The following is a 23880-nucleotide window of genomic DNA, read 5'->3' as shown; positions in this document are numbered from 1 at the left end:
TCTATCAATAGGAATATCATTCACAGATTTATTGAAAAAACCTTTTCGTCAACTAGTGTCACGCCAATGATTTCATGTCCATCGGTAATTTCATTGTTGGTTTAAACACGGGTGTTTGAAAGTGTAGTAGCAGTTGTTTTTTAAATAACTTTTCGTGCCGAAAAGCATATCAATAATATTTTTTTTATTTTTTAAAAATTATTTTTGATATCAGCACATCAAAACGATTTAAAAAATACAAACCGCACTCTATTTTAACAAAAAAAAATTTAATTTTTTCAAAAAACAGGTTGAACCACCAAACGGGCATACAACTGATAGGCCAACATAATATTATTATCGTTGATAAAAATATCTGAGTCTAGGTGAAAAACAAAAGGCCTGAGGCATGTATTTCCCCTCTCTTTTTTTCAAATGATGGCACAGCGTCTAGGTATATCTACAGCAAGGCTTCAAGGTGAGAAGCTACACTAAAAACAAAAAGTCTAAGAATTGTTAATGGTCTCCAACCGTGGTTTTTTTAGTAGAAGATCTGAGCAAGTCGACAGAAAGAACTGATCAAGAGGTATCAATGTATCCCATTTCACTGTCTTATTAGAATATGTTCGGAGTCTAAATCTGGTAATCTTGGAAGCAAGGTCGAAATGTGCAGGGCAACATCAACCATTGTTATGTTTGGTGGCACAGTAAGGATAGCGATAATCATTAAGAACATGGCCTCTCCATGAACTATAACAGCGTAAGCCAAGGTAGAATTCCGACATTCAAGAATACAAGGACAAAAGGTGACGTGCCTTCTTACCCCATTGTGCCACCCGTGCACGTTGAGCTGATACCTAGTTAAAAATTGTAACTTGTTCTTTTATTTGGTCGTAATCTACCATGCCTAATCATTATCATTATGGAGATCCCTAATGCCTTCAAACAAAGTAGCCCTAAAATGAAGGTTTGCTTCCTCTGTAATCTTAGATTTGAGTCCTGGAGTTGCTCATATAATGGTCACTGTAGGCTTACGTGGTCGTTAACCTCAGGGCCCGTGTGATTAGTCGAGGTGTGCGCAAGCTAGCCCGGACACCCACGTTAAACTAAAAAAAAAAAAGTAGCCCCTAAACTCCTCCACCTATACTTTATGAAATTTTAATGTCACCCTTCTAGTGTTCAAAAGGTTCCAAGGATACCCTCAAATGTAAATAACGTTTTGAATTTTTTTTTAAGGTTTTTTTTTTTTTTTTTCCTGGATACTAAGCAATTACGGGCATTTGAAAGGAAATAATTACAAATAAAAAAGAAATTTTTTTATTAATTCTTTAATAAAGAGAAAAAAATGAAAGTTTTTAAAAATTATAGAAGTTGGGAAATTCATATGATAGGAGTAAAATATGAAACTATAAAAAAAAAGTTTATGATTGAGGAGGATCGTTCCATAAAAAAAAAATTATTTCTATCTTTTACAATTTTCCGCCCGAAAAACGCTGCTGAAGGAGCGATTCGGGTCCAGCCCAAAGGTATTGGATAGGGCCTGTGTTCATTTGTGTCCTTAGGCTTGGTCCATATATGTTGGACGTGCCACACGTCGTCTCTGGTCATAGCATGATGTCTCTGTAAAATAAGCAGCATGTCGTCTGCTTACTATGTAACGTGGTTCCCATCCTAGGGTTTGGGCAGTTAAATAATTTATTTATTTCTCTTACAGGCAGAACGACCATCCTTTCTTCTTAGCTTCCAAGATCAAAATGAAGAAGCCCAGTAATGACTTTGGCATGTCAAGCAAAACGCATGATGTAGAAAGTGAAGAATTGTCTTCTTCAGAGGAAGATGTGAGTGTTCATTACAAACTGAAGAAACCTCTTAATCGTTCTGTTTCTTCTTCTTCTTCTTTTATCAAATCAGTTTTTTACATGTTGTGTTTCCTTTTTTATTGGAGTAGGAGAGTGAAATAGAGAGAGAGCTGGCAGAAGTTACTTTTGAGGATCTTCAAAAAGCGAAGTCTAATGGGTCTCTTACAGTTTTTAAAAAGCCTGACCAGGAGAAGAAGGGTGGCAGAGCTAACAAGAATAGGCCGACAGAGGTGAGCTGCAAGAAGCCGGTGAGTCGTTTTCGAGAGGTTGTCCAAGCTCCTAAAAAGGTATGCTTTATATTTTCGTTTTCAATTCATTATTACAGTGTCTTGCAAAGCACTATGATCAGGCCCTTAGAAACAGCACCTCCAATTGTGTACCCATATACTACGTAAACTGTGGAAGCAAGGCTACTTCAAGCCTGTTTACAAAAAAAAATAAGTCACGAAATCATTCTACCTGAACGTTATCCCTACTTTAACAAAATGACTTCTTGCATAAAGCCTGCGATTTTCAGCAAACTTGATGTGACTGGCCGCAAAGCTTCTTCCAGGTGCTCTGCGCTGTTGGCAAAATATAATGTGCATGGATATCGCTATTTTCCAAGCAGTCTCATCATTCTTGTTTAGCCATATGATGTGGAGTTTTAATGCTTTCAATTTGGTATTTCTGTTTACAGGTAGTACGCGATCCCCGCTTTGAGTCTTTGTGTGGCAATCTTGATGTTGAGGGGTATGTCTCAGTTGCCTTTATTTATTTTTCAGTAAATCTGCCGAGTGCTTGTTTTATGGTATGGTGTTCCTGTTATGGCTTCGAGGCTACCTTGTGCAAACGTATTGAATCTAGTCTGTATGGAACCTTTTCTTTACTAGTCCTTTGTTCCCCATGTTGTGTGGACAGATAATATTGATCAGAATGGGTGGATAGTTGTCCAAGATACTAATCTATTTCTCTGTGGTGTCCCCACTCTAGTATTTCATTCAACATTTTTAAACGAGGCCATATCCCTTTGGAGTCCAAAATTCTGATCTGTCCATCATTAGTGCTCTCAGTCTGCTATTTTATAGAACTCTTTAAACAAGGCCATGCTCTTGTTTTTGCATATTGTCGTATTAAATGGTGTTGTTTATAAAAGCCCACAGTTGAATATTATTGCTTAACCCATACTTTGGATGCAAATCTTTTACTTGTGGATAAATTTGATGAATAACAGTGAATAACTCTCTTTCTCCATCATGGTTGTGTAATTAATAGCAGTGGAATTTTAGCAGGTTTAGAAAAAGATACGACTTTCTGTTTAAGAATAATCTTCCTGCTGAGAAAGAGGTAATTTCTGTGAATTCATCAATGACAATTGTTTTTCTAACTTTTTGTACCTAAATCTTAAATTACTTCCCCTAAAAGTGACTTTTTGGATATGAAGGAACTCAAGAAGCAACTGAAGAAATCCAATGATCCGAAAGTCATTGATCAATTGAAGGAGCATATATCTTGGATTGTAAGTACATGCCTTGTTGGATGAAACTTTTACTCTAAATCTGGCCATTTGTCTGATCAATTGATTTGTTTATCTGGTCTGTCTTTTTCATCGTCTCATAAAATTAATAGGAGAAGCAGACGAAGTTTGAGTCAACAAAGCAGACTGATGCAGCTATACTGACTGAGCACAAGAAGAAAGAGAGAGAAGCTGCGAAGCAAGGGAAACGGCCCTTTTATCTTAAAAAATGTATCTCCACCTATCTCTCACTCTCTGTTGCATCATTATTGATAATATCCTCTTTTTTTGCTTGAACATTTTAATCTTCCGCTCTCAGGTGTACTATTTGTCAATAAGAAGGAATCGATCCTTAAGCACTGGTTATAGCCTGAGACAGTAGTTAAATTGGTTATTCCTAATTTATGTCTTTAGACTGGCATTTGAATATAATTAAATTGGTTATTCCTAATTTATGTCTTTAGACTGGCATTTGAATATACTTTAACTATTCATTGAGAAGTAAAACGTGTTTGGGAATGCTTTGCGAAACAAAACTGTTCTTTAGAATGCTGAACCAGAATGCATGGGACATTTACGACCGATAGTATTAGTTTGTTTTAGTGGTGGATCCTATGAGAAATAGTGAAAGCATACAAGGTGTTGAGAGTATTGGATCTGTGTTTGATCTGATACTATGTGGGGCAAAAACTAATTATTATCAGAATCTGTAATTCTTGATATAGGTACCAATTTGCATGTGTGGTGGACAGTTCAGTTGTCTTATCCATTTGTTAATGGTCTTTTATTTTGTATGTTAATTTTTATTATTTCTCATGGTGCTTGGATAAATGAATCAACCAGCACTCAAGCAGTCTACATGAATACTAACTTGTGTTTTTTGCAGCGGAAATACGAAAACAGAGGCTTACTGAAAAATACAACAAACTCAAGGTACCTTTTTTGGATGAGCAAAATGCTATGTGATGTGAAACTATAAGATATGACAACTCATTTCATCTGTTACATGGTTTTGCTGACTAATGAATCTTATAACATGACTAGGCATCTGGCAAGCTCGAATCCTTCATTGAGAAAAGGAGGAAAAAGAATGCCGCAAAGGATCACAGATACATGCCATACCGAAGATCAGCCAATAGCGAGCAACAGAGCTGATGATCTGCGAGTTTTTTGGTTGCTAAAGAAATGTATATCGTTCTCCTCAATTTTCTGCTAGCATGTGAAGACATGCCTATGGTGTTCTGGTTTGGTGGGCAAGTTTAATGGTTTGTATGTACTCTGGTAGTGTTGTGCCCTTTCTGGACCAAATTAGAGAAGCCATATTTTTGAAATTATGATTTCTATTAGTCTTCAAGCTTTGGATATGGTTGAATTTATTTAATCATAATCCAACAGTTCTATTACATGGAAAAACTACGAAGAAAAATATGCTTCACGCTTCGGTTCTCTAAGGCCTGTGATGGAGCCCATCTCTAAATTAACTACGAAAAATGCAATGAAATAATGGAGCCCATATCAGTGTTGTACCATCCTTACCAATTACTCCAGGCCGACACCATTTTTCTCCCTGATACTTGATTTATTATTCTTCCTGAGAACATGTAAAATGTTGCTGATCATATTCTCGTGCTAGTCGAAACCAAAACTTTTGCAGTCGTAATTAAAAAGTGTGGTCACGATGCACTTGTTGTCCAGATTGTCACAAGAAAGTAGATTTTCGAACATTATATGTAAAATTATAAATTCATTTTTGCAATCATAACATAAGATTTATATGAAACAAATGTTAAGTTATACATAAAATATTGAAATTAATTCCTAGAATGCAAGCTAAAGCATATATTTAAATGATACCTAAAATAGAAGCATGTAAAGCATTAATTTATTGGAGCTCTTAGAATTTGATTAAGCTGAAATATTTGTTGTTGATGAAGCTTAATAAAATTTTTAAAAAACTTTTACTCTTTATTGGTGAAAAATGATTTTCTTCAATGAGCCTAATAGGATTTTAACATTACCATCTTGTTTAAATTTATTCTCAAATAAGATCTAATCTTTTATAATAAAAAGAAAAGAGTAGAAGAACAAGGAAAACCAACAACAAAAAAGGAAAAGAACTCAAGAAATTTCATATAATTTTTCACTGACACCTATTTATTAGGACTTGGAAGCTAAAATATTAATTTTTCATAATCCATGATTATTTATTGTTTTTGATGAATGTTCATATTTCAAGTTTGTTGCATCCGGATTTTTTTGTTCATATTTATGTTTTAAGAGTTTCGTGTGTGAATTTGATCAAGTCTTCAATTTCATTCTATAAGCAGCAACGGAATAGCTGGCTTTACAAGCTAATTGGACAATTAACTGTTGGCACTGAGCTCCATGGATTCGTGTCAGGTGACCACAGACTTGGTGAAGTTCTCAAATCCTGTTAACATACTACAAAGAGGTCAAATCTAGGCTGCACTAGCTTCTTGCTCAAATGCATCATCTGGAAATTTTCCTGGGTCTTTAATGAAGATTCCAGATTTCATTGTGGGTGCCATGTATGAGGATAGGAATCAAACTGTTTTAAATAATATGATTAACTCGGAATTGAGTCTCGCAGCAGGTTCTTTACCAACTGGGGCTAACTCAGCTGTTCTGAAAGGTCTTAACCATCTTGATTTACCCACACTCTCTTGATGTCAACTAATTTTAACTGTTCTGGATCTTCTACTGCCCCCTGCTCGATAGCAGAGGAAGATGCCCATCGAGGACAAAATAGACCACAAAAGCTGAAAAGGAAACATCAACAAGGAGGTCTTAGTACCACATTTCAGTCTGATTTGTTCAATTGATGTTGCGTTGTTCTCTCTTCTTCCTTGGGTCTTGCTTTAAATAGGAAGATCATGGACAAAATTTCACCTTTTGATGTCTAAAGGGAGGGGCTTTCCACTTCCCAGCTACATAAGAAAACCAGATTAGACAGTAAGAAAAATGATATTCTACAAGGGATTCTTATTCAGCAGCTACCACCAAGTCAGGACTCTGTCCATCTGCAAGGTCAACGCCAAACTCTACATACATCAGTACCATAGAATAAGTTGGGGAATCAGAAGCAGCAGAATACTTTGCAGTCACACTACAGTTTCTGGGAGTTAACATGAAGCAGCAGCAGCTACAAACGAGGGACTACCTGCAACGGCGGGCCTTGCCACAAGTCCAATCTGTGCACCAATGGATGTTCATGCAGGCTAATGCAATACGTGTATCATCTGCAGCAATGACCACCTGTGAGTGACTATGTGATGAAGAATGTAATCATTTGAGTAGTAGTTTAGATGTTAATGTTGACTTGTGTCAGGAATCTTGCTGATGCTTTATTTCCATCTTAACATCATTTTTCCGCCTGGAGCAAAGAAATACACCTTGAAGCTGTTCTAACCCCCCCCCCCCCTCTATCTCTGTGTGGGACAATCGTATTGCTTATTGGAGAAAATTTGTTGCTGAGTATTATGCTCCTTGTGCTAAGAAACGATGGTGTTTGTCTTCATGCTATAGTGCTAGATTTCATGCCTTTGGTGTGTTCTCCCATGCAGATGTGATCAGCTGTCAATTTGTACTTTTTTCCACCGTCGAAATACTGATTTTTATGACATATTTTTTTTATTATCCACCATAAACATAAATAGATGCGCACACTTGTTTCAGTTCTTTGTGCATAATACCCCCTATACCCATTTCATATAATCTTTCCTCACTTATTCTATTTGTTCCCTGTTTTTTTTCCCTTTCCCAGGCTACATGGCATTGTGACTTGAGCTGGGCCAAATCTGGCGGAGGATTTGGTAAGCAAATCAGCACTACATGTTTTTCAGTCAGGCAATATGTTGCTTTCTAAATCAAAAAACAGTTCATTATTGCTATGTTGCTAAAATTTTGTAAATTATAATGTCGACCTTCATCTGTCACTGACTGTCTTAATTCGTTACTGTTGGAGACCCTCATGTCTAACTTAAAAGCTTGAGGTATTAGCTGAAGGCTAAAGTTCTATATTCTTAAAAGTTTGCAATGGAACATTTTATCATTTTTTTTCTTTAAATTCTTGGAAGAGGCAACATTTGAAGTACTTTCCAGGCTGAATAAGAAGCAGAAAGGCAGTTCATGAGACTGTTAATGACCAGCTTCATGTTGTTCATCAGGGTAAACTTCGTATCATTATTGTTCATAATTTAAAGGTGAGCTATGGCCCACTGAATGAGAGCAGTGGATTTCATAACACATTGATCTTATTTTCTCGGCATGCTTTGCAGATACTTTCCTGGGAATTTTGTTCAAGGGACCTTGAAGAGCTGTGTTGCCTTGAAGTTCAATTCTATCTAAGGTACATATGACCTGCAATATCTGAACGATCATGTTCGATCTATCCTGGTCCTTGTATGTTGTTTATTAATCATTATTTACAGGTCCTCTTGTATGCAGGTTAATGAGCTGGTTTATGCTTCAAAAAAGTATCGAACCACCGTTGATGATATTGGATCAGATAGTATATCACCATTTGATTTACAAGAAAATTGCAACATATAAGAAACTCAAATTGATATTGGTTCCTCAATGTTTTCCAACTGACCCAAATAAGTTGTCTACTTCTCATTTTCCTAGTGGAAACAGCAATGATAACTCGATTATGAGCAAGGGTGGACTCTTGAATAGCTCTGATATGGTGCGTCACTGTATATTTCCAAAGTCTTGCATTAGCTCAAATGTGGGTAAACTGGAGCAGCCATCCCTTTTATACGAGAGGTGTGAAAGAAGTGCATCTTCCACACCATCTCAAGTTCCCCAAGACTTTGAGTACAGCGTGGGCATTTCCCACTCTCCAACCTGCGGAGGTAGCCAGCATTGACTGGAGCATGCAGTCCAAATTTTGCTTGAGGAGAACATCATTAGGGTCGAAGCTCTAAGATTGATGATATTGTATCTGGCTTGCAAACAGGTGCCAAGAGCAAGATGCTGCAACGGATGGGATGACTTTTGATCACAAAACATTAGTTGCTGTTGCATCAGGAATGCATCAAGTGGTGTTGTGGAAAATACCTGGGGCCGGGTTCATGGTTGCCTCTAATGCGGATTCTCATACTTGGTGACAATCCTAGTTTCATCAACTTTGTTACAGTCGTTAGTTTTCTGAGATCCTGAAAATGCTTTTCATGGATATAACATTCTTATATGAAGTGGCAGCATGAGCTATATGGTTGGGATAATCGTTAGTTTTTGTTTTAGGGTACTTTTTGTTCCATCTTTCTGGGTAATGACTCAATAGAAGATACAAATAGAGCCTTAAAAGAGTTTCTTTCCTCAAGCCCGTTTGATTATAGTTACAGTTGGGATAATCGTAAGCTTGACGATGAAGATTATATGCTGTAATGTCGACATGAACTAATTTCAGATTTGTTGCAAGACTTGGCTGTGAACTCCTAACTCTTTCTAATTTACATAACCATTGGCCAATGCTCGACACGTTGAACTCTGACCTGATATTTCTGTACTTGTGACTAATAATAGACTGTTGGCTAGGTGGTCCAACCACTGTAGAAAAGAACACTCATACAAGGTAACAAGGCTGATGCTGATGTTTTGGGTTTGAACGAAGTTTAAAACGATGTTTTGGCTCTGTTATGGGGCTGACAGGCTGATGCTGTGGAATGTCCCTCATTTTTGACGTATCAATCTGTACCTTTTTTTTTTTTTTTTCTTGTCTTGGCTTGTTATTCGTCACACATTTTTAACAGTTACTTTGACTGCAGCTCAGATGGTAAGAATGAGGTCACATTCTTTGCCATCCAAATTGATGAATTTGTCGAGCAAATTAGGAAAGTATTATAAGAAACTCTAGAAGACGTGGCTAAGACACTTGTAGCTTTTGCTCAATATTTCACTGTGCTGTGTGACTTTTTTATTTTTTCATTTTAATCATCAAATTTTATTTGTGGATGATTTCATCCTTTTGTAGCCTAATTGAAGGCTAATTAATTCATATTTGGAATGACAAAATTAAAAGAAAAAATAAAGTAAAAGATAGAGAACATGAGTGGTTATTTTGAAATTAGTTAAAAAAAAAAAAAAACCTTGGCTTTCGAAGTTTTACCTTTCACCTTTCAGATTATGAATTTTCAATCCCTTAGTATTTCACAAAATCATGGTTCGAAAACTTTATTTTTTTTAATTTTTTTATTTTTTATTCCAAGAGATAAGAGAGAAAATGATTGGATTTCAGTGATATAAAAAGATAAACTCTTGGTTGATAATGATTACAACCACGATGGTTTATTTTTCGTGACTAAAAAATTGATTTTGGTGTCAAATAGTTTTATTTAATCAGAGGAGTATAACTTGGATGTTCTTTAACCTCAAGAAGTTTTTAGGTTTGAAGTTACTTTATTTTTTTTTTTTTTTAATTGTTTGAAGGCATAATGAGGTTTATGTGGATTTAGGTTGTTTTGTAGGTATTTGTGTAAAAACAAAATTGAAAAATGAATACTTGGGGCTGAAAACCCTTAATTGATTTTTTCATGACTTAAAGGTTATTGGAATATGGGTGGAGCATTTGACACGTTTCTTGTTTTCTTTTTAAAAATACAATTTGTCATAAAAAAAAAAAGCTCAAATACGCGGGCTACCCTGAAACATATGTATCTAGGTTTTTATTTTAGATTCAGTAATGTTGGGCCAACCAAACTTGTATGTCTTGGGTCTTTATTTATTTATTTTTTATTTTTTAAAAATTTGATTATTCACTATGGGGTCTTTATTGATTTTTTTTAGATTTTTTTAATTTTATACTTTAATATTTTATTTATTTTTAATCAAGTAATGTAATCTATTTTGATTTGATATTTATAAGTTTATTATAATCTCAAATAGACGCCATAATATTTAGTTAGTTCTTAATTTTCTGAATGTTTATTTTTCTTAACAAATAGTTAAATAAGAAATTATTAAAAAAAATTATTGTATCAAATTGAATCTATAATTCAGATCATGAGTTTAGCAAGTTAATTTTGGTTGATTAGGAATTGGGCTTTCTAATTTGTTTGGTTGCATAAATAATTCTTAATTTATTTAATTAAATACATGTATAAATTTTTAAATTTACAATTAAATTTTTTATTGTCAAGAAACTTATATAAAATGCCATCAATTTATTTTTTTAATTGAAATAAAGATTTATTTAACTCATTGTAAAATACAGATTAATTAATAATTAATGGCATGTTTATAAATATAGTAAATGTTTTTTTTCAAAGGATTTTTTCCTTTGACATCCTTTGAAAATAAAATTAAAATAATATATTTTTTTTAAAATTTATTTTTATTATCAAAAATATAAAAAAATTTAAAATAAAAAAAACTTTTAAAAATATGATTAAAACGCAATGTCATGTCAAATGATGAACAAATCCAACCGACGATCACCGAGGATCCAGAGGTCAAATCCATCTGTGAGTTACATAAGACAAAGAAGTACGAATAAGTGCAATGTGTCAAAAATATCTTGAGCCAAGGAAACTTGAGAGCTTGTAACATCACCATCTTGCCTGTCTCCCCGACTGTTACTGTAGTGTACTGTATATTGGTTGGTGTTTTGATGGGCATAGAAAAAGTTATTTTTTATTTAAAAATATATTAAAATAATTTTTTTTATTTTTTTAAAAATTATTTTTAATATTAATATATTAAAAAATTTTACCCCACCTTCATTTAAAACACAATACCCCAACCTCCAGAACAAAATACTTAAACAGTAGCAAAACCTGAAACTAAGAAAGCAGCAAGCTCTCTTCATCCATATGATATCAAATTTAAGCGTATAAGCAAAATTTCTCGCTAATATTCATCCATATGCTTTTGATCCATGGAGCTATTTTACAGCTTCCACTGATAAAAAAGAGTGGTAATGATTTCCTCGAGAGAAACAATAATAAAAAACTGCACTCTTTATCAACAACCTTAAAGAGGACAATATATACATTGCTTGGGTACAAATGATACAAGGCCTGAAGAACCAACAAATACTAGATTCCGCTTCGTCTCAAAGATGTCCTAGCTCACTACAACGCCGAACTCTACCCTAAAAAGTTAAGTGCGGTTTAAAAATGCCTTAATCCTTCTTTTCATTTACATGGATATACTAATATGGAGTCCAAACATAGACCACCTTTGGTGTGTGTACAGTCTATCTGTGTCATAGAGAACTTGAGCTTTGTTGAAGCATTGGTGCCGTCAACCACAAAGTCCCCGGCATGGTAGAGGTTCCATTTACCAGGATCATCCAAAAAACACTGGGAAGAGGCATGCTGACCATCTGAAGTCCATAGCTGAAACTGTACAGGTTTTATATCCCAACCATGGACATGCTCAGTGTTACAGATGCGGCGTCCGAACCTCTTAGCAGCCCGCCCCAATTGTAGTCTGAAGAACAGGCCATAGGTCCCTGCTGGAAATGGGAATTCAAATTGACCATCAACCTCAAACCACCAGATTTGCTGAAGATATGCAACTGAGTTGAAGCTGCATGCAAAACAATGGAAGTTCAGATCAATTCCAACACTATTTTCACTATATCTACACAGGAGTAATCATCAATTTGAGCACAAACATAGAAACAACCAATTCAATTAACGCCAAGTTGCCCACTTATCAAAAGCATTAGGATGCAGGGTATCAACAGAACCAATTAGCATCCTTTAAATCAACTAGCATTGCCATGTGAAGAAGCAGTGGCTAGGAGAAAGATGAAAGCTACTCGATTAGATCTTGGAATTATCTGCCACCCACCCCACTCACACACACACACACTACAAAATAATGCATAGTTAAGAAAGGAGCGACACAACCACCATCCAATCAGCCAAATCAGATGCAAGTCTAATGATTGATCAGCTGATTATGAGTACTCCCCTCACCCATAGCAACCTATTAATTGTTTCAAGGAGGAAAAAAGAAAAATGAACTTAGGTCCAGGATTCATACTTGTTGACCATACTTCATGGGGAAGAAGAAAGAAGAGGATACTTGGTTGGGGACAGAAAGGCAACCACAGAAGGTTCATTACTGACAAGGTGTTCAATAGCTTGTAGCTTCGAGGATATGATCAAGAGTTCTGGAAGTTAAATTATCAAATTATGCTCCTCAGTCACATTACTGGTTTCAGGCTCAGGGTCGGACGAATCTACCTTACGTAAAATAATTTCTGATACAAGGAAATGGAAGTGACAAACTCTAATGTAATCCAAAACTCACTTACCCCTTGAAGGTCCAATCATATAACCTCCAAGCTCATATTTAATAAGACACAACTGCAAAACAGTTGCTGGATTTCAAATTCTCTCGCATCATGGACTAGAAATCTTGATTCAGAGAATCAAAATGAACATGAAAATAAATATAACTAAAAACCTCTTTGAAGAAGTTCGACAAGAAAATGCTCGGATCAACTTGGACTTGACCAGCCAATCTAAGAAATAAATAATGAAAAACTAACCATTTTGCAATTCTAAACAAAATTCCAATACATAAATAAGAGTTTCAATAATCTCACCTAGATTCCTCTGTTGGAATATGATTCCAATATCTTCGATCATCGATTCCTGTTATCGCTAACCCCTTGGAAGCAATGGATAAGCATACACCTCCAGTTCTCTTATCCAGCCATGCTTTCTGCACAAAAACAAAATCTTAATTCAATAAGTTAAAAAGCTAAAACAATAAAACTTGATAGAATTGAACAATCAAAATCCACAATCCTCCTACTCCTTTTCTCTATTGCGATCCATTTCTAAGTAACTGAACTTCAAAATCAAGCCAAAAAAGGAAGTCTTCCCCCGTGCAGTACATGAAGTTAAGAAATTTTTATTTTCCTTCTGTTGAATATTCTCATAAACCAAACAAACAAAATCAGAATCAAGATTCCAATATCTTCGCTTTCCTTTCTTAATTAAAAAACATGCAAATTCCATAATTAGTTGCTGCAAAAACCAGAGAGAAAATCTACAACTTAACAAAACACCTTTTTCTCAAAGTTTCCATTTTTGAATGTCCTAAATAACAAAATAACCAATAAACCAGAATTTCTTTTACTTCTATTACCCAAACAAATAAGAGCCAAAAGATCATACCTTGGTGCCATCATCAAAAGTATTAGCTCTACAAAGCCTGGTATAAACCTCTCTCTTACACAACTTATCCTCAAGACCCTCACCAAAAACTCTTTCAATCAAATCTTCATAATTCACAGGCAATTTTGACTCCCAAATAAAATCAGCCCAAGAAGCACCACGAAATGCCCTGTTTAATTTAGCCAATCTGCAAATCTCTGATGGGTTTAAATATTCAAGAACTAAAGCGACACAACTCTCTGGTAAATCACCAAGACCTGGCTTTATCCTTGGCGGCGGTGGTGATGGTTGTAAGCATAAAGACCCGACAAGAGAATAAACATTGGGGTCTGCAAAGCTTGAAGAAAGATTAGCGCCCATCAAGAGAAAAGAAAGAAACAAAGAGGAACCCAAAAACAGAGAGACTAGAAAGTGGTATATAATAAAGAGATTGGGGATTGAAAAGGAAACGAAAGAGAAGTGGCATAGAGGAAGGTAAAGGGAGCTTTAAAGAGAGACACCAAACATTATTCCTAGATTTGTTTGTTTCTTTTGATGACAAGAAGCAGAGAGAAGGGGGAAAATGTTACAAAAATACAGTTGTTTGTTTTTTACGGATAGAAAAAAAAACAGAGTGGATTTTTGTTTAGATTTATTTTGGATTTGGTTGGTTTTCAATATATTGCTATAAATTTTATGATTTTCTAGATATTATTATTATTATTTTAACACCTTTTGGATTCTGGATTTTCTTAGATGCTGTGCTAAATTCATGGCGTGATTTATTCTAACAAGTATTTTTGAGATGTTTGAAAATTTTGCCTATTATTGAGTTTTTTCTTTTCTCCTCTTTTTTTTTTTTTTTTTTAAAGCTCAATTCTGTCAGGTTTGTTGAGCAGTAAAAACCCTCGTGAATTTCTGATCGAATACGCTAGCCTGTGTTTAGAGGGTGTTTAAAAATATGATAATAATTTTTTATGCTGAAAATCATGTCAATAATATTTTTTTATTTTTTTAAAATTATTTTTGATATCAGCATATCAAAACGATTTAAAAAATACAAACCACACTCAATTTTAACAAAAAAAAATGAATTTTTTTAAAAAACAGGTTCAGCCAAACAGGGATAAAACCTTAATGTAAAACGAGGAGATTGTTTTAGTTTAGTAAGCAAAACTTGACAGGGATAAAACCGAAGAGAAGGTGGATTTCTTCAGTTGAGATGAATAAAGATTGAAGAAATACTGTTCGCGACTGTATTAAGTTTATATATATATATATATATATATATAACCTGATAAAATTTTCCTTCAAGGAAAGTAGGTTTTATGTTTCTCTTTTTGGATAAGATAAGATTTAAAAGGAAGCTATCTATTCTCTTAGGACAACTTATTGACAGATTTGAACAATTTATGGTAATTGGTATTTAACTAAAATTGATTGGTTGTTAAATGTCGTGACACTCAATATCTTGTTGTGGTGGTTAATTCATATATGATATCTGGGTAAGGTAGCATTGTAGGGTTAATTACCAATTGTCTTTAGTCCATCTTCCAAATCTGAGGAAGCAATGCCTCGCCAAGGTTCGAAATCTATTCCACCACTTTTTTTAATCTCTTTTATCCCACAATCGACAAGAAGCTCTTTGATCCTATATTATACCTTTTCAAGGTTAGAAATTAGAACCAAGTTGATAAATTCTCTCTTATTATCAAAAGTTTTTATTTAACTCTTAAAAATTTATAATGATAATTTTATTTCTACAACAAACTCTCTTAGCAGAGTAAATATTACAATTTAAAATTTTAATGTCTCTATACATCACTAGATAACACTTATAAAATATAAAAATGTTTAAGTTTAGTGACAATAAAATTAAATATCCTTTATACTAATATGAAGTTTTAATAGTATAAACTAGAGTATGATTAAGAATCCATGATTTTGATGTTGTTTTATTTTTAGAATAGTTTGTATATTATATATGTTTGAATTCTTTTTTTAATTTTGCAATTAGACATGCTATGTATATGTTTTTAGGAAAAACTAGTTATTTATAGTCATGCTTTAAATACAACTAGTTATTTTTTAAGAGTTAAATATATCTATACATCCTTTCATGCATTAAGAAAAACAAACATAAAGGACCTTAACAAATTGTGTTTCTTTAATCACGATCATGCTTATGATACTAAGAAATGTCATGCTTTAAAAACTAGATAGAAGCATTGATCGTTAGGGGTCACATCTTATAATTTATAAGGAAGGAAAGACAATCTAAAAAATAAGAAAAGATTCGTGATTCACTTTTCATGATTAAATAATCTCTAAAAGTTATACATCCACTTACATGAGAAAATATTTTAAACTTTTCAATAAAAATAATAATATTTCTCTATATCTCTGACGAAAATCTCATGTCTTCAACAAACATGAAAATCTTTGTCTTAAATGAATTCTCCATGTCTAGAACTCCATATCTTCAATGAAATATCAACATCTTCATGGACATTTTTCTATACAATGCTTTGACATTGTTTTCATGATCATAAATCATTCTCAACTTTATTAGTGAAAATGTTGTCCGCTCTAAGAGGAATAAGTAAGCTAATTGAACTATTATCTTGTTTTTGCTGACACGTTAATAAAAACATGAGAAAATAACATGATAGACATGAGATAATAAGTGTTTTTTCTCCCTCTTAAATCTAGTGTTAATTATTTCAAAAGGTGCATTTTTTTTTAATTCAAACTATTTAGGCTAGCCCACACGACCTGTCATTTCCATATGTTCGAGCTCGAATGACCTGCTCTATCTAGACCATTTAGATCAAGGTTGAAATGGTTTGCCTCGTCCATTCCTCTCCCGATACGACCTCAAAAAAAGTATTGAAGCCTCAACCTAGTACCAAGAAAATTCTCAACTACTGACACACATCTTAATGCAGAATTATGACCTCTAATAAATTCAGATGCTGCATTAACCTACACTTACACATAAATGATGGGCTACCTCTCCTTGTCAAAGGCCATTTCCTTCCTGCATGTTGCCTTAAAAGCCACTTGCTAAGAACCAACCTCTCCACCAATCATAGATCAAGACGCCACAGCTAATGGCAAATATTAACTTTTTCACTAATAGCACAATAAGACACAACAATCAATAATCCAATTTTTTAGGTATTCTTCATCATTATACTAATCTCCACGAGGTAAGCTAAGATAATCAAGATTTATAAATATCTTTATTTATTAGGTAAATATTTAAGCTCAACCAGTCTAAAGTTTTCACAATTACATCAGCATCAAACATTTTTTTCCTTATCTTTTCAATTTTATCTCGATTGCAAAAGTAGTTAAAACTAAAACTGATTAAAAGGATACATATTCTCACGGTAACACACACATAAACAAGTTGTAACAAAAAAGAAAAAGAAAAAGAAAAAGAGACAGGTTAAAAAGCAAACCTTGCTTAAGCTTGAAGTATTTGGCATTTCTCCAGAGTACTGTGTGGGTGTGTTTTTCTCGTAAGGATCCTTAAGTTTCCAATGCTAATGCATGCTGGAGAGTGATTTCCTTTTTTGAAAGGGATAACATATTTTTAAGTGTCATTATTTATTTGATTTTCACAATTGGGTTTATAATCTTTAGTTTTATTTAAATAGGTGTTTGAATTTTTTATTTTTTAGCTTCATTAATGAGATGTCACATAAGCCAAAAATAAAAGAAAAAACTCCATCCAAAATATAGTTGAAAATTTAAAAATAATAATTATTTAATATATAAATTAAAAGGAAAAAACATACACAGATATATAAAATTTAATAGCTTAGATAAACAAAATAACCCAGTTTCTAAAATCATTTGACATTTCACACTTTCCATTACCCCTATTTCCACTTTGTCCCTTAAATGATTTACTAATCAATAACATATATATATATATATATATATATATATATATATATATATATATAAACACAATTCTAACATTCATTAAATGTCATCAGTATTCATATTATTATTACTTAAGGAACACAACACATAACCATTTTATTAACAAACATTTACTTAAACACTTTATTATGGAAAATAAAAAAATCAGATAGCTATTAAAATTAAATTAAAAATTAGACACTGAAATATAAAAATAAGATAAATTAGATATTCATAATCGCTTTATCCTTTTTCAAAATAACAAATTAAAATGCTAATGAGAGTAATATAGAAAGTAGATTAAAAAAATGCTATTAAAACCCCCTTTTTTTTGGAAAAATATGTAGACATGTATATTTTGCTCAGGAAAGAATATTATGTCCTGAAAATACTCTTATCTCATGGGTGAACATGGAGAAAATCAAAGACCATGCAAGCTTGCACAATGGTATGCATGATGATTCCACATTCCACCACTCACTTAGAAGATAAAAGAACGGGGAGAGGGAGAAAGAATATCTTAGTACGGAGGCAGTCACCGAAAGGCAAAGAAAAGAAGGTAGCCAGGTAGTCTTATCTCTAATTAATTCCATTATTATGATTTTAAAAAAAATAAAAACAAAAGAGTTTAGCACCGAATTTTGTTTTATCAACCTAGTTTTGAGCAGATTCTCCACCCATTTTTCATGAAAGAAGCATGCGATATTCAGGATTAAATTATATACTTCTTCAATGCTCCTACTAGGGCAAAAAAGAAGGGTGGTTGGGCTGTTATGATAGACTAAACACAGAATTAAAAGAAAGGTGGTAGCACATCTTGTAGTTTAGTAGTATTGATCACGCAGGAGCTGGAAATCCATGCGGGTGAAGATTAATAATGAGAAAAGGACAAGAACCATAGGACCAATTAAGATCGATATGGAAATTAAATAGAAGGTCGTTGTTGTTGTATGAACCAAAAAACAGGTTCGCATAAAATTTCTTTGATCTTGTGAAACTCATCATTCAAGGGCTCTTGTAAGATTCCCGCTTTTACATATATTAATTGTTCCTTGCACTTTCCCCTTCATTTTCTAGTTGTTTTCTGACCCTTTCCTGCCTTTTCTTTGGTATCATCACGTTAAGCAAATAAAATAGCAAAATGGGAGGCAATTAAATAGGGTTAGCTTTTCTTTATTATAATATGTATGGAACGAGTAATTATTAATCTATTAACACTTGGCATTAGGGTACGTATGGATATATAATTTTATCAACAAATCAATGTCCAATATATATTAATTGAACATATTCCTTTCCATCAATTGTGCCTAGAATATATATAATAGAAACCCTAATGTTTCTCATAATGCGAAACAAGTGGCCAGCGTCTTCCCTTTTGAGTGCAAACTAGTCCAAAAAATGTATGAGGGCCCGTAGAAACACGTACAATCAGCAAAAAAGTACAGCCACATCGACGTGTGTCTGACTCAGCTCGGCATGTCAACCACGCTGGTGGCCATAGCCATATTACAACGTATGTTCTGTGATTAATTAAAAAGTGGCCTCTCAAATGGATAAGGGATCAAGAAGAGAGTGAGGACATGGCTTAATGATGCATTAGTTGATAATGCATGCATTGTCTCAAGTTACAAACTAAAGCAGGATTAATTTAAGTTAAGCTGTCAAAGGACCCCTCGTTTAAATAATGAAAAGGGTCTTTCTTCAACTTGTTTCTTGTTTCAACCAAAAAAAAAACTTGGTTAAAAGAACAAAATACCATAATATTTTGGAGTTTTGACATTATGTCAATTATAATACCATAATATTTTAGAACTTTTTCATTGATTAAGTTTATGTGTATCTGACTTAGTATGTAAAGTATTATTAACTATATTAACAATGACATGTATAGTGTCATTTGTTAAATCCATGAGGGAAAATAAAATCATAAGAAAAATTTATAATGTTTAACATAATTCTCTTTTAAAAAATCATTAGAGTTTGGCTTGGCATGATTAAGTAAAAAACAACGACGGTAGATTAAAGATAATAACTTTAACTTGCAAAATTACACCCTATACTTCATAAGTTATAGTTAAAGGGAGGAATTAATGAATTTTAATTGCATGACCACTAACCTTGTAGCCAAGTAGTACTTTATGTCCTTTTCTTAAAGAGGTAATTAGAAAGGTGTATTGATTAGTACTTAAAAGTGCATGTTTATCAAGGGTTTATATCATCATTTAGCACTTAAAGTATCAATAACGCCTTAACTAAAGCATGTTTTATAATAACAAGTCTAATACTATAAAATACCCTAATATATGGTAAATGTTCATCTTAAATGCAGGCATATCACATAAATTAAAGGATTGATTGATGAATTCAACTATTGAAATTTTGAAGATAAAGAAGGGTGAAGCTTAGAAAAGAGACGTTGTTGCAGTCCAAACTGGAACACTGTTCGGTAATTGGGTCATATCTCGAGTTCTAGATATTCAAATGATCTGAAATTTTTACAGAGATTTGATAAGACATAGGCCTACAACTTTCATTTGGACATCAAGATCTAAGAAGGCCGTTTTCAAGTCCAAATTATAGCAACAACAAAGAAGTCTGAATCTGTCCTGCAGCCCAAACACTATTCAGTGTTTGACCCATATCTGAAGTTCTAGAAGTTCAAATCACCTCCACTTTTTTTTCCTGGAAAGCTGAGTCAATTTCCTACAACTTTCATGCTTTCAAGTGGACCCAGTTCGGATGCTAGCATTTTCGTTTTATTTAGACAAGATGATAAGGATTTTCACTAAGTCAAAAGTTGGCCACCCACTCAACAATTAGTCATCAAAGCAATAATTCCGAATTTTGGCCTATAAAATGAGGCATTTGCCATGTATTTGGGGGCTTGGTTGTTCAGATCAAGTTCATGCTCTTTATTTTCTCTCTTTATATTTTTATAATTCTTAAGTTTTGCTTTCATTAATTTCTTGTTTATGCTTTTCATTTCCTTTCCTTTCCTTAGTTAACTTGTATTTTATTTATGTTCTTGTTTTGTTTATTGATGTTTCTCTTCTTCATTATGTTTGGCTAAGTTTACTATGTCAAGGTTAAAAGGTTACACTAATGGTGTAAGAACAAGTATGGTATAAACTCAATATGAACCTTAATGTTTAATATTAACATGTCTTATCTTTTTATCTTACTAATTCTTAATACCTTACTTGTTAAATGGTTAATCTAAATTTGTGTTGTATAATACTTGGTACAACAAATGCTTGGCACTCTCATAGCCCAACCGTATGGTATTACCTACACCTGGGTTATGAAAGGTACTTGATTTGTTGTTAACATCAATTAACATCATGAATTTCTGATAATATTTAAAAGTTTGGTGTTATGTAAATGAGATAATTAATATGATCATGTTAATAATTTATAATGAGTTATTAATGACAAATCATCCGAATGGAACCTCCTTCGTGTGTGGTTTTCAAATTGAGTAATAAGAGTTTATACTATACTTGTTTGAAATACCATTGGTGGATCCTCTAACCTTGACATTTATTTTTATCATTGTTTAATCCTTACATTAATCTTCCATCTCAAAGTTCTCATTAATTTCTTCCTCCTCTTCTTTTTATTGTTATTATTACTACTACTACTAATATTATTACTATTGTTATTATTATTATTATTATTATTATTATTATTTACATTCTTGTTATATTTTATGTATGTTAAGTATGCTCTGTGTTTGATCAAGGATCCTGACATTGTTGGTCTTGCCTTGTTCATTCGCATCAGAAATCTGTTTATATTATATAATATATCTCTTTGATCTTTCCATAAACTCAGTATATATGCTGGAAACCTGTGACCCGATCTTTTAGATCATTCTCAGGTATAACAACGTCACGTACTGAGTATTATTATTATTATTATTATTATTATTATTACTATTACTGTTATTGTTATTATTATTGTTGTTATTGTTGCTATTATTGTTATTGTTGTGTTGTTATTTATAATTTATACAATTAACCTCTCTATGGTTCGACCCCGGTCTTACCGGGTTATTTATTATTTCAACACTCCTGCACTTGGGAGAAGACATCAATCTTTTGGTCGTGTCATGTATCATCTCATGCTACCATAGGATATATAAAAAAAAAGCTAGTTAAATAAACAAAAGTTAATTAAGGAGTTAAAAAGATTGTTAATTGTGAGAGGATTTATAGTTTATTGAAACTGTATAATGACAAATTTATTCTTCTAAAAAATTGATGGATTGGCTATTAGGGGTAATATGCTCCTTTTATAAGATCCATTAGTTATTATTAGATTGATTAAAAACATCTTTTTGCATTTTAAAAGAATAATGAAATGACTAAATTACCCTTAAAAGCAAAACTTATTTAACAAGCATCCAAGGGCTTTTTTATATTCTCACCTTGGTTTTTAGTTATTTTCAAGTTGATAAAGAGAAAATTTGTTATTTTAATAAATATAATATATAATTTAAAAAACAAGGTTAGATGGTACGTGCAATGCATAAGCTAACAGGTGGGAGGCGCACGTGATCTTTTAGTGATGGTTTCTTAGCGTTCAAACAACAACTTATATGATTGTGCTAGAAGTGTCAAGGCGTCTCCTTTAGTGTAGGGTAATGTGTGTCATTGTTTATATGATAGTGTGTCGTCGACAACCTCTTTTTTTCTCTCTCTCTTCCCCTTGAAATTCACGTTAACCATTCTAAATTTTAGAGTTGTACTCTCATTTATTGATATTTCAAATTTGATCCATAACTTTTTATTTATAATTTTTGTTCTTCGCTCTTTTGTTAAATTTTGATTTGTATTCAATAACAACCTAGCTAGAATCTATAATTGTGATTTTTTTTAATATGATCCTCATTCTTTTAATTTTGATTATTTATTTTAAATCCTTTTATGAATTTGATTTTTATTTTTTATTTTCCCCTTCAATTCAAGATTCTAATTTGTCCTCTCCTTTATTTTTTTTTATTTCAAATTTGGTCATCATTATCTTAATTGTTATTTTTTTATTTTAGATTCTTTTATATAATTAATTTTTTTTAATTTCATCATTTAACATTTAATTTGTTGGGAATTGGGTTTTATGGTTTTTATAGATGTGGTGCTTTGTTTAGTGATTCGGGTCATGGGTTTGAAATATTAATATGGTTTGACATTGTTTTTTTATTTCATTATTCGATGTTATATAGATTGAAAAATTAGCTTCGTGACTTTCTTTAGGTTTCTTTCAATCAAGTTATGTCAATCTCATCACTTGGCCAGCAAGTTTGGCCAATTACCTTGGGTATTTTTTTGGGGTTGCTTTTTTATATATATATTTTCAATTTCATCTTCAAAATCAGGTCTTTTTAAAATTAAGCTTTGTTATTTTTTCTATTTTTTTATTAGGTTATCTCATTCTCATGATCTAGCTCACAAGGTTTGACGCCTTTACCTAGGTTTGCATGTGTTTTTATTTTCTTAGACTTTTTTTATTGACTGGTTTTTCTTCGCCTACATTATTTTACATTTGGATTGTTAGAAATTGATCATCTTTACTTTTTTTTTATAAATTTTCTTTTTAAGAGGTTAGCCTAACCTTATAACTCAAGTTACGAGTTTATCATGCTAGCTCGGGTTGACTCAAGACACTTTCCTGTCTTTTTATATTTTTTTTCAATTTCATCATTTAACATTGAGTTATCTTGGAATTAGCTATGTAATGTTTTCTCTTTTGACAAGTGTTCTTTTTCTCTTGGACATCAATATCACCTTTTTCTTTTAAAATTCAATTCATTTACTATTGTTGCTTTTTTTTTTTTTTTTGTCATGTAAATAAACGAAACCATCTTATTAGACCCAGTAGAGTCTATGATTTGAGTTGAAGATTTTCTTTCTTTCTTTAAAATACACTAGCAATGCCTGGACATTGTTTTTTATGTTACAAAAAAAATTGGTCTATTATGCGGTGAAGTGCGAGCCACCTATCTAGTGGTTATCTATATAACAAATTGATGCTTGTTAACTTTTTTAATTTGACTACTTTTATTGACCAACTTGTTATAATATGAAGACGACAACATCAACACTAATATAGAAATAGGCAATTAATAAGTTTTAATAATTATCCCTAGCCTAATATTACTCTGGGTATCAAGGTTATAATCTTATAATAGTCTTTACTAGCCTCGATGCCTATGCTTCATAGTGGGGCCAAACTATATATATATATATATATATATATATATATATATATATATATATATATAATAATAATAATAACTTTTACAAAGGGAGCAAGAAAAAAAATTAAAAATCAAAATAATGAGGACTAAATTGAAAAACATAATACTATTAATTTGAATTGAAGGATGAAATTGAAAACAAATAAAACTTCTACAAAATGATCAAGACCAAAAATTAAAAATCAAAAGAATAAGGATTAAAGTTAA

At 32.5% G+C, this 23880-nt stretch overlaps 2 protein-coding genes across 3 annotated transcripts; one reads left to right on the top strand and one right to left on the bottom strand.

The window, feature by feature from the left end:
• Positions 1–1657: 1657 nt before the first annotated feature.
• Positions 1658–4736, top strand: LOC118033854 (uncharacterized). The gene is made up of 8 exons (XM_035038983.2): positions 1658–1817; positions 1928–2125; positions 2518–2570; positions 3110–3164; positions 3262–3336; positions 3447–3564; positions 4220–4266; positions 4378–4736. The coding sequence occupies exons 1-8, from the start codon at positions 1734–1736 to the stop codon at positions 4486–4488; spliced, it is 741 nt and encodes a 246-aa protein (XP_034894874.1). The 5' UTR covers positions 1658–1733; the 3' UTR covers positions 4489–4736.
• Positions 4737–11297: 6561 nt separating this feature from the next.
• Positions 11298–14092, bottom strand: LOC118033860 (F-box protein PP2-A12). Of its 2 annotated transcripts, XM_073409657.1 has the most exons (5): positions 13497–14092; positions 12920–13038; positions 12778–12835; positions 12626–12677; positions 11569–11889 (listed from the first exon to the last, which is right to left on the bottom strand). In XM_073409657.1, the coding sequence occupies exons 1-5, from the start codon at positions 13854–13856 to the stop codon at positions 11714–11716; spliced, it is 765 nt and encodes a 254-aa protein (XP_073265758.1). In that variant the 5' UTR covers positions 13857–14092; the 3' UTR covers positions 11569–11713. The 2 variants fall into 2 exon arrangements, with proteins under 2 accessions (XP_034894881.1, XP_073265758.1); XM_035038990.2 differs by lacking the exons at positions 12626–12677; positions 12778–12835 and having other exon boundaries at positions 11298–11889; positions 13497–14068.
• Positions 14093–23880: the final 9788 nt, after the last annotated feature.

Source organism: Populus alba, chromosome 1 (genome assembly GCF_005239225.2).
Source record: "Populus alba chromosome 1, ASM523922v2, whole genome shotgun sequence".
Lineage (NCBI taxonomy): Eukaryota > Viridiplantae > Streptophyta > Magnoliopsida > Malpighiales > Salicaceae > Populus > Populus alba.
Note: the sequence above shows the minus strand (reverse complement) of the source record. Positions and strands in the feature narration are given on the sequence as shown.

What these genes read in the sequence shown, in the direction of transcription:
- LOC118033860 (XM_035038990.2), bottom strand. Translation starts at nt 13,856, where the DNA reads ATGGGCGCTAATCTTTCTTCAAGCTTTGCAGACCCCAATGTTTATTCT. An exon ending in CTTTTGATGATGGCACCAAG is followed by an intron (nt 13,039 to 13,496) that starts GTATGATCTTTT and finishes GTTTTTGTGCAG; the next exon opens with AAAGCATGGCTGGATAAGAG. An exon ending in ATTCCAACAGAGGAATCTAG is followed by an intron (nt 11,890 to 12,919) that starts GTGAGATTATTG and finishes TTTTGCATGCAG; the next exon opens with CTTCAACTCAGTTGCATATC.
- LOC118033854 (XM_035038983.2), top strand. Translation starts at nt 1,734, where the DNA reads ATGAAGAAGCCCAGTAATGACTTTGGCATGTCAAGCAAAACGCATGAT. An exon ending in TGTCTTCTTCAGAGGAAGAT is followed by an intron (nt 1,818 to 1,927) that starts GTGAGTGTTCAT and finishes TTATTGGAGTAG; the next exon opens with GAGAGTGAAATAGAGAGAGA. An exon ending in ATCTTCCTGCTGAGAAAGAG is followed by an intron (nt 3,165 to 3,261) that starts GTAATTTCTGTG and finishes TTGGATATGAAG; the next exon opens with GAACTCAAGAAGCAACTGAA.